Source organism: Theropithecus gelada, chromosome 20, assembly GCF_003255815.1.
Source record: "Theropithecus gelada isolate Dixy chromosome 20, Tgel_1.0, whole genome shotgun sequence".
Taxonomy (NCBI): Eukaryota; Metazoa; Chordata; class Mammalia; order Primates; family Cercopithecidae; genus Theropithecus; species Theropithecus gelada.
In genome coordinates this window covers 41,133,638-41,148,210 of record NC_037688.1, presented here as the reverse complement: position 1 = coordinate 41,148,210, position 14,573 = coordinate 41,133,638, and the positions used below count along the sequence as shown (strand labels likewise).

The 14,573-nt window shown below is 44.3% G+C and overlaps 1 protein-coding gene across 4 annotated transcripts in view; it reads right to left on the bottom strand.

Moving 5' to 3' along the window:
• The window catches only part of CDH13 (cadherin 13), a 1,178,066-nt gene that overhangs the window by 300,846 nt on the left and 862,647 nt on the right, over window positions 1-14,573 (bottom strand). For all 4 annotated transcript variants that reach the window (XM_025369922.1, XM_025369923.1, XM_025369924.1 and 1 more), the window contains one exon: window positions 4,948-5,126. In XM_025369922.1, the coding sequence (XP_025225707.1) occupies window positions 4,948-5,126 (179 nt within the window). The remainder of the gene's footprint in view (window positions 1-4,947; window positions 5,127-14,573) is intronic.

Below are 14,573 nucleotides of genomic sequence, written 5' to 3'. Positions count from 1 at the left end.
TGGCTGTGTTCAGAAAGTTGGCAGATTTCAGCAGATGAATTTCAGTCTAGCAGCCAAGATGATCAACTAAATAAACCATTTATCAAACGTTAGAGACCTTTATCTGATTTTATTTTGTAGTGCAGCCAGACATAGTTTAAAAACATAGACAGAGATGCCAGAAACAAGGAGCTAAGTATGGCTATAGAAAATAATAAAACAGTGCCCCAAATGAACCCAATTTCATTTACTAGAATATATGGCTCTTATTTTCTGCAAACATTTCCCCAAACACTTAAGCAAGAGGCACAGATCCTCCCGTCCATCCTATTCACCCAGTGGACCAAGGCACTATTTTTTAAAGCAGTTCCTGCAGAAGGTAAACATAAAGTGAATAAATTAGATTACTGGATGATTGCACAAGGGTAAGACTAAGCTTTCAACTATAATAAAGTAACTTCCTCTGTTTATATATCCATGCTAGAATGTGGATCCTGCAGAATGTTCTGAGATAATATAAACTTAAGGAGCCCAGGTCATCCGCTCATCCACCCTGCTAACCTGACAGATCTTGACCCAGTGCCTATTATTTATCCGGTGCTATATTTGGCAATGGGAATAGAGAGACAGAACAGAAATCCAAGGTCCCTTTCTTCCGGAAGTGTATGTTCTGGTAGGGTTTCCGAACAAGTAAATGGATGAGCTTGTAATGGAAAATGCACATGTCTTGGGGAAACTTGCTATCTATTAATGCTGAGCTTATGGAGGGGGAAGAAATGGCCAGTTCACCTGCCCTCAAGCCAGTGTGAATCACGCTCTCTTCCTCACATCCTTCCTGCCTTTCATCTCTCAATAAATATTTCTTTGAGCATGTCTCATGTGCTAGGCACTGGGAATATGTCATGGGAAAGCCAAATATCATCCTGCAAATTGCATGTTTGAGCATTGACTATGGTGAGTGCAGGCAGAGAGGCCATGGACTCTTTCAAGAACGGTGGCTGCCAATCCTTGGAGCAGGAGAGGAGCAGATTAGATGAGGGCACCTGCTTCAGTTGGCTTCAGGTGAGACATCCTGGGAGGGGAGGAGGGTGGGAAGAAGAAAGGATGACAACCAAAGTGACAACAAAGTAAGGGTCATTTCTCCACTGCCCTACGTGACTATCCTCAGTTACAAGCCTTGTTACGAAGTAAATAAGTAAAAGGCAGGGACAGTGATTAGGTAGACAGATTCAAAGAAAATTCCCATTGCCTGCCACCTCCCCACTCATCTTGCATCATCTGTCTCTCCCTTGGTGAAACACTCGCTGCTGGGGTCCTCTTTGGTAGACGCACTTAAGAAAGGAAATGGACTAAATGGAAAATAAAGATGAAAAATGGTTATTGTGTCAACTGAGCTCCTGTCACCCAATGGGCTTCCAGAGCATCCACTCCCAACAAGCCAAGAAACACACGTTTGCTTTGTCCCTCGTTCAGGTGAGAGCCAGAGGTGCTTGTGAGCTCTGCGTGTGTGTGTGTGTGTGTGTGTGTGTGTGTGCGCGTGTGCGCGTGCTTGGGGGAAGTGGGTGGCTGTGGTTTCTGCAGCTCCTGCTCTTGAAGGAGTTTGTGACAGAAATGCCTGCACTCACTATATTTATTGCTCCAACATGCAATTTGAGATACTGCCAGTGAAGACAGGAGACAAGGTAACACACCTTAAAATCAACTTGAATCATCTCAAAGTCCACAGGGTCCCAAATGGGATACTTTCTTGAATGAATGCTGCAAAACACTGTATTAAATGTTCTTTCTGCCCAGCAGGCTGAGAAGTAGACTTTAAAACCACATCTAAGACAGGCCTTCTCAGAAAGTCTTCAGAAATAATAATAATAATAAAATCCCACAAACCTGCTGAAGAAACTATCGCATCCATGTGAATCCTACAAAAAGTGCCGCGCCTCAGTGAGAGGAAAACATTGCAAACTCTGGGAAACTCCATTGGACATCTGATGTGCAAGCTTTTTACCCTCAAAGACAAGAACTTAGAGTCACGTTCCACCTCCTCAGCAAACATGCTGAAGTGAAGCTTATCACAGCACAAGGAAATAGCCAAGGCTCGCCTAAAATTAGGGACATTTCTTTCCTTTGGATTGCACTGATGTTGCCTGGATCAGCACTGAACTCTGGAAACCCTCACGGAAGAGTGATACTCTTTATTCATTTTCATTGATTTTCCAATTTTGGTTAAATTGCGTTGATCTTTTTCGGGGGCCTGTTTATGTTTTGTGACTAGAAATGCTTAATTCAACTCCCATAATTACATACTTATTACAACTTAATGAAAGCCCAAATGAAAAGATCATGAGCTGAAAACACATTTGTCCCCTAAAATAAACTTTTAAAATGGGATAATTTACTACATTATCACTTTGATTTATATATAGAGACTTATAAAATATTTTCTCTCAGAACAAAGAGAAGCTGAAATGGAGAAATCACCATGCTTCATCTTTTTCCTGTGAAAGGATCTTGCGAGAAGCTTCGGGAGCATTAAGGATTATAGGAAAGCTGGCGTGTGTGTGTCTGTGTATGTGTGTGTGTGTGTGTGCACGCGCGCGCACGCGCACACGTGCACGCACATGCCAAGTGGGCAACAGAGAGCCTTGGGAAGTCATCTCTGGCCTCCAAAAGAAGAAAATATGTCAGCCACAAAAATAGGGAGGGTTGGCTGGACACGGTGGCCCATGCCTGTAATCCCAGCACTTTGGGAGGCCGAGGTGGGCAGATCACCTAAGGTCAGGAGTTCGGGACCGCCTGATCAATATGGTGAAACCCCATCTCTACCAAAAATATAAAAAATTAGCCAGGCATGGTGGCAGGCACCTGTAGTCCTAGCTACTCAGCAGGCTGAGACATGAGAATTGCTTGAACCTGGGAAGTGGAGGTTGCAGTGTGCCAAGATTGTGCCACTGCACTCCAGCCTGGGCAACAGAGCAAGACTCTGCCTCAGGAAAAAAAAAAAAAAAAAAAAAAAAAAAAGAAGGTTGGAAAGAGAATGGGAGATGAAATGAAGGAAATGGACTCATTACTTTTTCTACTTCCCTATTCTTTAACTAGAAACAAGTACATTTTCCAAAGGACAATCAGAGTTTCAACGCAAATTTCTTTCTCTCTCTCTCCCTTTCAATAATTACCTATTTCGAGCTTCTGTTTCTCACTGCTTATGTAAGATCTTCGTTTTATTTCCAACTCTTTTTACTTTTCTTTCCCTCTATGCCAACAAACATATAATTAGGATTTTCAGGAGTGCTTCAACCATGCTAGGCAGTAGAAACACAAGCATGCATATGATCACAGTCTCTGTTGTCAAGAAACGTACAGTCTAGGCCATTGTTGCCCCGTAGAACCTTCTGGGGTGATGGAAGTGTTCTAGGTCTGCACTGTCCAGTACAATAGCCACCAACCACGTATGACCGCTGAGCACTTGAAGTGTGGCCTATGTGACTGAGAACCTGATTTTTACATCTTGATTTCAGTTAATATACTTTAAAATTGCAATAACCCCATGTGACTAGTGGTTACTGTACTGGACAATTCAGGCCTAGACCAAGAGAAAGAGAATCTTCTTCAGAGACAAATGACAACCTTAATTAGCACATGCCAATTTCTATAGGATGGCGACAGGCAAGGGTAGTCAGAGATGGGAGGAAGAACAAGAGTGTGGAAGAATCAGGTGGATGAGGACAGCTTCTTAGGGAGGGATGATGTAATCCAGAATCTCTTGAGAAACTACAGCATGTAAGAGAGGAGAAAGCAGAGGAAACGACATTCCGAACCATGGATTTATTTCATCAAAAACACTGAGGGGGAATTGCACAGAGCCCCTGAGGGAAGCCTAGCAGTTACCACAGAGCGGATGGTTCCTGCAGAAGGTCAAGGACAACTCCAAGGTGCTATGCCTGTGGGATGATGTCAGGAGCAGGGAATTGCAGAATAGGAGCAGGCTTAGGTTGGATGGAGAATGAAGAATGGGTAGGAATCCACGAGTTGGTTTAAGGATGCTGAGTCTGGAGGGCTGCGAGGGTCTTCTACTTAAGGTAGCTTATGGTAAGCTACAGGGTGGACCTCAAACTCAGGAAAGGGCAGGGCCAGAGGGGCCCATGCAGGTGGAAATGTAATCGAGGTGGGAGCACATGTGTCATCTGAAGGGGGCAGCAGACCCTGGATCCACTGGAGCATCACACCTCACATCAACGATGGTGCATGTGTGGAAAGTGGACCTGATGTCTCCAGGATTTCTGATTTCCAGAAAAACTGGAAATTGGCATTTTTAAAACAGAAATACGAAATCTAAATATTTTGATATGGCAACTAATTCTAAAAGCTGTAAAACACCGTGGGCAAAACCAAAGAGCAGGCATGTGGACTGACTGGTCCAGGGGTCACCTGTTTGTGACATGTGACCCAGGAGACGGAGGAGATTTCGCAGAGAGAGCCAAAAGGGACGAGAACAGAGATGGAGGAAGAGAGGGGTTCAAGGAGGAACGCAGGATGCCTGCAGCAAAGGGTTAGAGAAGGGAGTCATGGCCATTTGACTCTGCAGCAGGGACAGCCTCTGTGATCTTGGACGAAGCCACCTCCCTTCCCTTCCCCTCCTTCCCTCGTCTTTCCCTCTCCCTTCTAGCATCAAAGCAGGGGCTAGAGGCAGAGTCTGGAATCACCAGGGCCTAGAGAATAAGTGGCTGTTGAGGAAACAGGTATCAGGTTGAGTGAATACAAACAGTTCCAAGCACTTTAGCCTTTTAGAGCATGTGTTTTCTGGGGTCACATAATATCCCATTTCCCTTTATAGATTTTCCCCACCAAAACACGGTAAACACCTGATTTCTGCCTTTACAGTATAAAAAGCCACTGACTGGAGCCCCACATCATCCCTTGCATGAAGCCACATTCTGTTCCCGTGAAAAAGAAAGCGTATTCTTTTCAGCTCACCTCTCGGTCCAGCAGTGCAGGTGACACAACAGTGACAATGTCTCCTTTCTCAGGATCGATGTAGAACATGTTGGGAGATGGCTTGTCAGGCGTCTGCTGACGGATATTATACCGCAGGAGGGCATTATCAGTGGCTGGGTCATCTGCATCAAAGGCTGTCATCCGCATCACCGTGGTCCCTATCGGGGCAGGACAGAAAGGCAGGGAATGGTTATCAATGGGTCAGCAACGGTCAGAGCCCCTTCCCCACCTGGGCAATAGCAATGCAGCAGTGTGCCAATCACTCTCCAAATTAAAAAAGAAAAGTATTTCCTAAGCTTTGCTATGTTTCAGCTGTTCTTCCTCCTTTCGTTCCCTGCTCCATCCCATGGAAAGACTTGAAATAAAGAAAAAAAAAATATTTGCTGTACAGCAGACTGACCGCTTAATTTTTCCCTGTTGATACACTGTTTATTTTCAGGGGCTTTCATTCCACTGTGGACGTGGCTTTGCGACAGGGACATTCTTTTTTTTTTTTTTTTTTTCTTTTTTTGAGACAGAGTCTCACTCTGTCACCCAAGCTGGAGTGCAGTGGCATGATCTCGGCTCACTGCAACCTCCGCCTTCCAGGTTCAAGTGATTCTCCTGCCTCAGCCTCCTGAGTAGCTGAGATTACAGTCGTGCACTAACATGTCCAGCTATTTTTTGTATTTTTAGTAGAAATGGGGTTTTACCATTTTGGCCCGGTTTGTCTTGAACTCCTGACCTCAGGTGATCCACCTGCCTCAGCCTCCCAGAGTGCTGGAATTACAGGCATGAGCCATCACACCTAGCTATGGCCTTCATTTTTAAAGCTCTTATTGAATGCCAACTCTATGCGCCTGAGCTGGGTGTTGGGGAAACAAGAGTACAAAGAGGCATGTTCCCGGGCGTGCAAGAGCTCAGAAATCAGTAGAAGAGATAAACATATAACAAGCATAAGACCTATCAGGTACATTGAGAGAGGGTGTTATGAATACAGAGGCAAACAACCTCATCGAGTCTGGGATTTGCACAAAGGTGTCTGATGCAGACACCTAAGAAGAGAGTAGGCAGGAACAGGTAGAAGGGACCTCAAAGCAAAAAGACATTCCAGTTAAAGGGAACGAGAGCAAACCTAATGTGTACCTACTATGTAGCAGCTGTGTTATTTTAGGGACTTCCAATATAAAATGAGGGTACCACGGTTGGGTTCACTCACAAACAAGCAAGAGTCACACAAACAGGACCTGATTCTATAACAAGCATGTGGAGTGTTAGGTTATGTCAATGATTGATAAGGGTGTCAGATAATAGGTCTTCCTCCCATGCAGCTGATATAAAGGGAAACGGGTATATCCGCTGTCAAGGACCACTGGACAGCAAAGAGTAACACAATGCCTTCACCTCCTTGGCATCTACTTTCAGAAACAACTGCATGTGTCCACAAGGGACCTGTGCAAACAAATTTCTAGCCGAATTATCTGTCTAGGTGAAAAATTTGGAAACAGCCTAGCTGTTCATCAACAGGGGAATTGTTAAAATGATAGTATTCTCACACTGAGATATTTTACAGCAGCTTAAAAAGATTGTAGATCTAATGGGTTCTAATGTGGGAAACTCTTCAAGATATACTATTTAGTAAAAATGTCAGGTTGAGGAATGTTCGGGGTTCAGCACCAGAACAGAACATTCTTGGCTCATGCAGCCCCTTGCCTTTGGAGAGCAGCAGGAACAGCATGGTTCTGTTTCCCATTGACCTCGGCATGGAATCAGCATTCTCAAACAGCGGTCCAGGCAGCCACTTGAAGTATACAGAAACTGATGTGTTAAAACACATTTTAACTTTCCTTACCCACAGGATGATAGTGATATCATTTCTGTGAACTTGCTTACACACGGAACATGCCACAATACTGTATTCACATGTTTTACAGGTACAGTTTACAAGTGCATAGAACAAGGTCTATAACGAGAACTTCTTTCTGGTGATGGTGGTTAAATGTGGAGAAGAAGAGAGGGGATTGGGATTTGGCATGGTCATCGGGAAAGATGTTGGCCTCATCTATAACATTTTGTTTATTTTTACAAGGTGAATGTATTGCTTTGGCCATTAAAATTTAATTTACAAAGAGTATAATTATAAGTACCCATAAAAACATGCCTGTTGGTTTTGATGATTGACAATAGCAATTGTACTGCTATCATATTTGGCTTAGGGCATCCTGCCTAACTATAACTTTTTATCCCAATATATTCTTCTACAAATGTAAGGCCTCATCTTCTGATTTTGAATCTGTCTGGACTCAAAGTGTAACCTAACCGGAAGAGATCAAAGCAGCTGATGTATGTTCATCAAAGAAGCAGGAATACTCATACGAAGAAAACACTGAGGCCTAAAGGAAAGATAGAATTCATCTGGTTTTACCACCACCCAGTATTGCTTTCTCTTCTGTAACAATGCTTCTCTAATCATCAAAGCCAGTTTTTTTTCCCTCACCACTGGAATTAGATTATCAGCCATTAGGCCTGACTGATCAGATAAACAAGGAAGGTCTGGCCACCCTCAATGTTCGATTGATTTGTTAAGCAGTCTCGGTTAATTTCACCAATGGTGCCATCCAGCCACATGCTTCAAGGTACACTTCCTATCCACCTTGTTTCTTTGCCCTGAGAAACGGTCTCAGGGCAAGCTTCAAGGTTCAGCGCCCAAAAAGCACATTCTTGGCCTATGCAGCCCCCTTGCCTCTGGAAGACAGCAGCAACAACATGGCTCTGTCTCCCATTGACCATGCTGCAGAACCAGTGATATCAAACAGTGGTCTAGGCCGTCACTCGCAGTCTACGGAAACTGATGTGAAATGTGACACATATTAACCTTCCTAATCTAGGCAAACTTGAGAATTACCCCATCAGAAATCAGAGGCAGATTTCAGGCCTGCGATCTTACCCAGGGATTTGCTGTAGGGAGCTCCGTGTGGCCAAAGACATAGAAGGAAGCCTTAACCCCATCAATTCCACACCAGTCTCTGGTTAAGTACACTTGACCCAGGGCCTTGCACCTAGTTAATGTCTAATGAATGCTTGATTGATTGGATTTGTGCCCTATTTAATCTGCCTTTAATTGAAGTCATAGAGGGTATAAAAATGAAGTCATCATGGCTTGCAACTGACATATGCATTAAAATGATTAGAGGAAGAAAAAAAAAGACCTCTCAGGTTGATGAGTCTTTAGTTTTCACCAGGAAATTCACTGAGGATATCTTTTTGTTTACAGATTTGACAACACGATATAACACAAAATTATCCTGGAATATTCCCAAGCATACACAGAAAATGCTTTTTATTTTAATGGATTTTTACAGAACAACTGAAGTCGGTCTTCAGCCCTGTGTTTGTCTCAACCCAGACACGAATGCATCACTGGATTTACTTTGGAGGAAATCGCGCCTCTGTGGGAACCGCATTGTGCATAAGTCACGTAAATAGGTTTGCAGCATTGAAAACAATGACTCTGAGGTTACATATCTGGGTTCAAGTCTTTAGAAGCTGTGTGCCCACGGCCACAGTATTCATCTCTCTCTGAGCCTCAGTTTCCCCGTTTTCAACATTCCTCTTTGCTTGTTGTGACGATTTCATGGGATGACCTATTTGTACAGTGCCTAGTACATTAGTGTTCAGAGAAGCTGCCCTGTAGTATTAAACTCTGTCCTGGCTTCTGAGCCAATTATGGCAGTGCAGGCAAAGGCCTAAAATACAGGAGACTAGGATTAAGTTGTGCAAAGAATGTGGGACAAAGGGTGACAGGACAGCCCTCTCTCTTACAAGGTCCCTTCTCCCTTCCACCCTGCCCATGGTCTTATCGTGCAGATCTGGGTTTCTATTGTGGCTATCACAACAACCGTCAACACACACACGTGTGCATATACACATTCTGTAGTCTACACCATGTCTCCACGTGGTCCTCTAGTCTGCCTCTAAGACCAGGCTTTACTCTGAACCTCAGCCTATCTGCTGAGTGCAATGCTTGGCCCTTGCCAGTACCTCCTCTGGAGGCTGGATCATGGTTTCCTTACTTCCGTGTTCTGCAAAGGCTGGATAAACTCCCTAAACCAGCATTCCCTAAATTGGTTCCGAGGAACTCTGGCTTCATAGATTCAGTGGAGAAACAGATTTGGGAAATATGTGACAAACACCGCGAAGCAGTGTTTCCCTGGAGGACTTTTCAATGCCTTTATTAAGCACGCTTACAGCGTCAATCTCCAAGAGCGGGTGGATGCTGCCGCACTCGCCAAACTTTGCTGTTGATGGAACCTCTTTATCTCAGAACTGTCTATCTTTTCGTGATAGGCCACATGGTCCCAGATGTGAGCTCTTGGACGGTATAGACTCTTTTATTCATTTTGTAAGCCCAATATCTGACACGCAGTACGTCTTCATCAGTGTTCTTTGAGTTGAATTGCCTTCTTGCCATTCACTGTAGTGTTGCCTCACTCCACACTGACCAGAGCCACTAATAACTTGTCTTCAAAGAAGAACGAACAACTAAGCAATGTGCCTGGAGATTTTTCACAACTGCCTCTGAGCTTCCTGTTCAAGGTGCCCTGGAGGTCCTTGCTGAAATGGGATTCCTGGGTCACACATCAATGCTATGCTCAAGGCTGACATGCAGCAGGTGGGCATCAGTGTACCTGCTCCAATTGCCTGTGGGTGATGCCTGTACCTCTCCTCTTATGCAGTCCCACACACTGGAGTCCATGTCCACCACTTTGTTTTCACCAGCCCAGGCAGCTTCCCATCCGGGCTTGTCTTGTGTTTCCAGACAGCAGAGAAAGGATAATTATACGATAGACACGCACTGGGGCTTCCACATAGTACATTTCTGACTTTTCCCCCGTCACAATATTCTCCTGAGTGTCAAAATAAATTATAATCACCCTGTCACTCCATGAGCCAGATGAACTAGCAGCGGCTCCTCCAAAGTGGGAAAAAAACATCCCAGGTTGCTGGTTGAAAGTCTCAAGTCGGGCCGTCATTTTCTTTTGTTGAAGGACACGGCCGCCAGCCTGACGGGCTGATTAGCAAGCCTGATCGCTTCCTTGTGGCCAGGTAGCCCCTTCCTCTTGACTGCAGCTCTCTGATTAAAGCAAGTGCCGCCTGGTTTCTTGACCTTGAAAGCCAGCTTTGAAGTTTTGCTTTCCTGTGACTTCAAGCACAGCCAAACCCTTGAGAAAGGAGAGTGCAGATCTCACAGTGATGGAGGATTTTCGGCCAGCCGCAAGGATGGGGATGCTCCAAAAGACAGTGACAAAATTATTCTGTTCTTAACATTTCTTTGACTCCATCCCTAAACATTTCCTTTGCCTGATCAAAAAGTGTCAGGCTCATTTTTTGCAAAATGCTATTCCTATAAGCGAATCATGTATTGAGACATAGACATTCAGATCTATATTCAGCACCGGATTTCTGATAGCACAGTTAGGGCAACCGTGTGCTTTCCAGGGAGAAGTGTGATGTTAAAGCAAACATGAGCAGAGATGGCAGATGTCACCAGGTGAACCTCTTTGATGTAACGAAATAGCACATAATTGTCAAGCATCAAACTCACTAGAGGAGGCAGTGAGTTCTAATTCCACCCAAATGATGGTTTCTGTGACCAAATGATCTAACAGTTGAGCTTTCAAAGGAGAATGTGGTCATGGATCCTGCACTGCACCACGTTACTTGTGTGTTTGCCCCTGTAACAGAAGACAAGCCTTAGACCAGCAGCAGCTGAGGGTGCTGAGCCAGGTGAGACAGATGCAGAAGCCGCTATTTTAAATTCTAACATTTTGGGATATATCTAGTTGGAATGATTCTCATCGGAAACTAAATTTCCATTGAAGATCCTTCAGTTTGAAGGTTTTGGGCCTCCTGGTTCCAAATGAGAACGAGATAGTTCTCCCAGGACTGAGGGGATTCCAGGACAGTCCTGGGCAAACCAGAATGAGGTGGTCACCCTGCAGGCCAAGTTTTGCTTTCAGATGTAGACATGTCTCTTGGTCACGCGCAGCAGACTGCCGATGTGAGAACTGTTGCAAATGTGACTTTAGTGCCTGGGACACAGCCCACGACCATTCACTCAACTGACTGCCCCAAACCCACCAATCTAAAATTGCTTCCTGACCAAGCAGGTGGACATGAGCCAGTTCTCTCCTAACAGTCCTCAACAGCAAAGAGAGAGACCTCAGTGTGCAAAACCAAAGCAGAACCAAGCCGGTGGCCCGGCTAAGGACTTGGGCTGTCTAGTTTTAAGCCCGGGCCTCACCCACTGGGCTTCTCTGGGCAGTTAAACCCCAACTTTTTTTGTTGTTGTTTGAGACAGGGTTGCTCTCTGTCTCCCAGGTTGGAGCACAGTGGTGTGATCACAGCTCACTGCAGCCTTGACCTCCCAGGCTCAAGCGATCCTCCTACCTCAGCCTCCCAAGTAGTCGGGACTATAGGTGCATATCACTATGCCTAGCTAATTTTCATAGAGATGGGGATGGGGTTTTGCCATGTTGCCTGGGCTGGTCTTGAACTCCTGAACTCAAGCGATCTGCCCACCTTGGCCTCCTAAAGTACTGGGATTACAGATGTGAGCCATCACGCCCCGCCTCAACTTTTCATTGACAAAACAGCTCCTCTCTCATGGGTTGTTAGAGGCACTGAGTGGATCAATGTTCTCTCAACCTCTTGTATTTCCATTAACACCTTCCCCCAAGAACATTTTTAGACATTTTTTCTACTTGACACCCTCTCACTCCATCACAAAATGTTAATTCTATAGATATACTGTATATCTATTTATGCGCTATGGCCCTTGCAGGGCACAAACCATTGTAATATCTAATACATCTAATATGTTAAATCCAACTCTCCTAATGACCAATTTTCTCTTGCTTAGAAGTAATATTGCCCCCTTTGAGAATGTACAAATTAATCTATATGCAGTCCAATACCTGGATGATGGTAAGTAATGGAGAAATGTAAGTTTTATTGTTATTTTAATTGACTCTCACAATTTAGAACTCAGTTCTGTGAGGACCCACTGCTGAGTGCAATGATGACGAGGGAAATGTCTTGTGGGACCCAACCACTTAGGGCTTAAGACATACTACTTCTGGGACTCACTCTCAGGATCTATGGAAGCAGGAGTTACTTAAAATCTCATCAGGAAACAACTCCTCTCTTCCCTTAGACAAGCCTAGACACTTCTGTTGAGTGCACGCATGCATGCATCCCCTTCGTCTGGTCATGTCAACATTCTTGAGTAGACAGCAATTGATAGGGAAAGTGTCGAATGACTAGTTGATGAAAGATAACCAACCAGCCTGATAGGGATCCAGAGGCAGCCCACGTTTGGCAGGGCACGCGTTCCTGGAAAGCCACCCATGTGATGAATCGTAAATAATGTCTCATTTTCCCACTGGCCTACATTTGCTTTTCAGACTGGCTTTATTTTCATTTGAGGGGATGTCCAATTGGAAGCCACTCCTCATCTTTCACTTTTTTTTTTCCCCCCTTTTTTTTGCTCATCTTCAAAACACTCTACTGGCCAGCCAGGTGGGAGGAGGAGGTTGGCTCTCAGCTCTGGGTGTGAAGACTGTTAAAGAAATCCCTGCCCCTATACTCTGAGGGTAGGAGGATGGAACTGCAGAGTGGCAAAGAGGTGATTCCAGTCCGATTTTTGGGAGAAGACGGAAGCAGGCTTAGGCCTAAGGCAAGGTCTGGGAGATTTGGCTTTGCAACCCTTGCTCCTTTTGGGGGCCAGTCCCTCGGCTGCCCAGTTATCCAGGGGTTGTCATTCACCAGCACAAGGACCCCTCCCACATTTTCATAGGGTGGCTCAGCTGTGCATTTGATCCAGAAAGTGCTTGGTAATGTGAGTTTTGATGAAGATACTTATGACCTTTGGTCGGTCCTCTGATAGGAGCCCAGTCCCACTGGCCTCGAAGGTGGGAATCTCTGTGGTCAGAGTGGGAGCTGGGCCAGGAGTGAGAAGCTCACCTACTCACTCAGTGCCCATACAAGTAGCTTCACTTGAGTAAAGTGCTTTCAAGACAATCGGGAGAGTTGGGGATGATGGCAAACTGGAGCGTGTGCCTCCTGCCTAAGGCAGCAGCTGCCTTTTAGCTCAAAGGAATTACCGCACGACTGAAATATGAGCCTGGACTAGCTAGTCCTTTTGAGTTTTTGAGAAAAGGTGGGAATTCGAATTTTTGTATAAACTGTCAAAATGTTTACAGGTTAGATACTAGTTCAAATTTAAAAAATAAAAGATCATTGAGTGGGACTAGGAAGGCCAAAGAAAAGAGGTTATGGCAGGCCTCGGTCTGAGGCCCACCAGCTTTTGATCTTGGCTACTGGTAGAGCCGTTCTTTCCCCCAAAGGCATGAATTAAATGTTGTTGATGAGTCCTCCAGTGATAGATTACAACTTTAAAAAATGGTACATCCATTGGAAACATCTTGCCCTTCTTCCTCCCACCTCTCTGTTTGGAACAGGAAAATGCATCTGTCCAAGAATGATCTGGCTCAGAGAGCTCTCACCCTGTGGGAGAACAGCACTGAATAAATGGGCATGAGATATATATATATATATATACTCCTGATGCAGGCTTGAGTTGAGGAAGTGCCATCCCATAGGAATACAACGCTGCTCTTAAAAATGAGAATGCCTTAAATTTTGGGACAGTTGCTGACTTCATTTAAAAGCAGTCCTAAGTGTCTCCGTGCCGCTGAAATTACCACAGGCTTGAATTGAAATGCAATAGGCTTCGCTTCTCCTCTCCACTTTACTTTGTCTCCCTGGAGCTAGTTGGTTTTTTAAGTATAAATTGACAGTCAAATATGTAATAAGTTACGACAAGTTGAGCAATGACTGTCTCCATCTGTTTTCAAAGGTTGTTTATTTTTATTCTGATAAAGAGATAATGGCAACAGGACCACCTTGTGATTATTTCAGGTTTTCATTCACTGCAGTTTAACCTCCAGTGTCTGCCCTTCTTTCTGGTGAGCTATGGTTTAATGAAGCTGAAGAACTGTTTATGACATATTAGGTAACACATGGCCAAAACTGGGGTCTCCCCATCATGATTCACTTTACTGTCCTAATTTCTTCATTTTATCCAGATTTCTACAGTAATATTTTTCTTACACCCTTCAAAAATTCCACTTAATCTTTTTATCATTCCTATGAAGTTCTTTTTGAAAGACATAGGATACTCTATGCTGAATTAAATGATCTTGCCTAAAACCACTTCAAAAATCAATTTTAAGTGGAAACTTTGTCTTTAATATTCCAAACTAATAATAAAAAAATCTTTATATTGAATTAGCCTGGAGTAGTTGTAACTCTCAAATATATTTTTCCATAAACTCCTAAAAACAACAAAAGGACACCGTGGGTGTATTTTTGTTTGTTTAACCAATTTAAGAGTTTTTTTGAAACAGAGTCTCGCTTTGTCATTGGAGTGCAGGCTGGAGTGCAGTGGTACGATCTCAGCACACTGCAACCTTTGTCTCCCAGGTTCAAGTGATTCTCATGCCTCAGCCTCCCGAGTAGCTGGGATTAAAGGCACTCACCACCACACCTTGCTAATTTTTGTA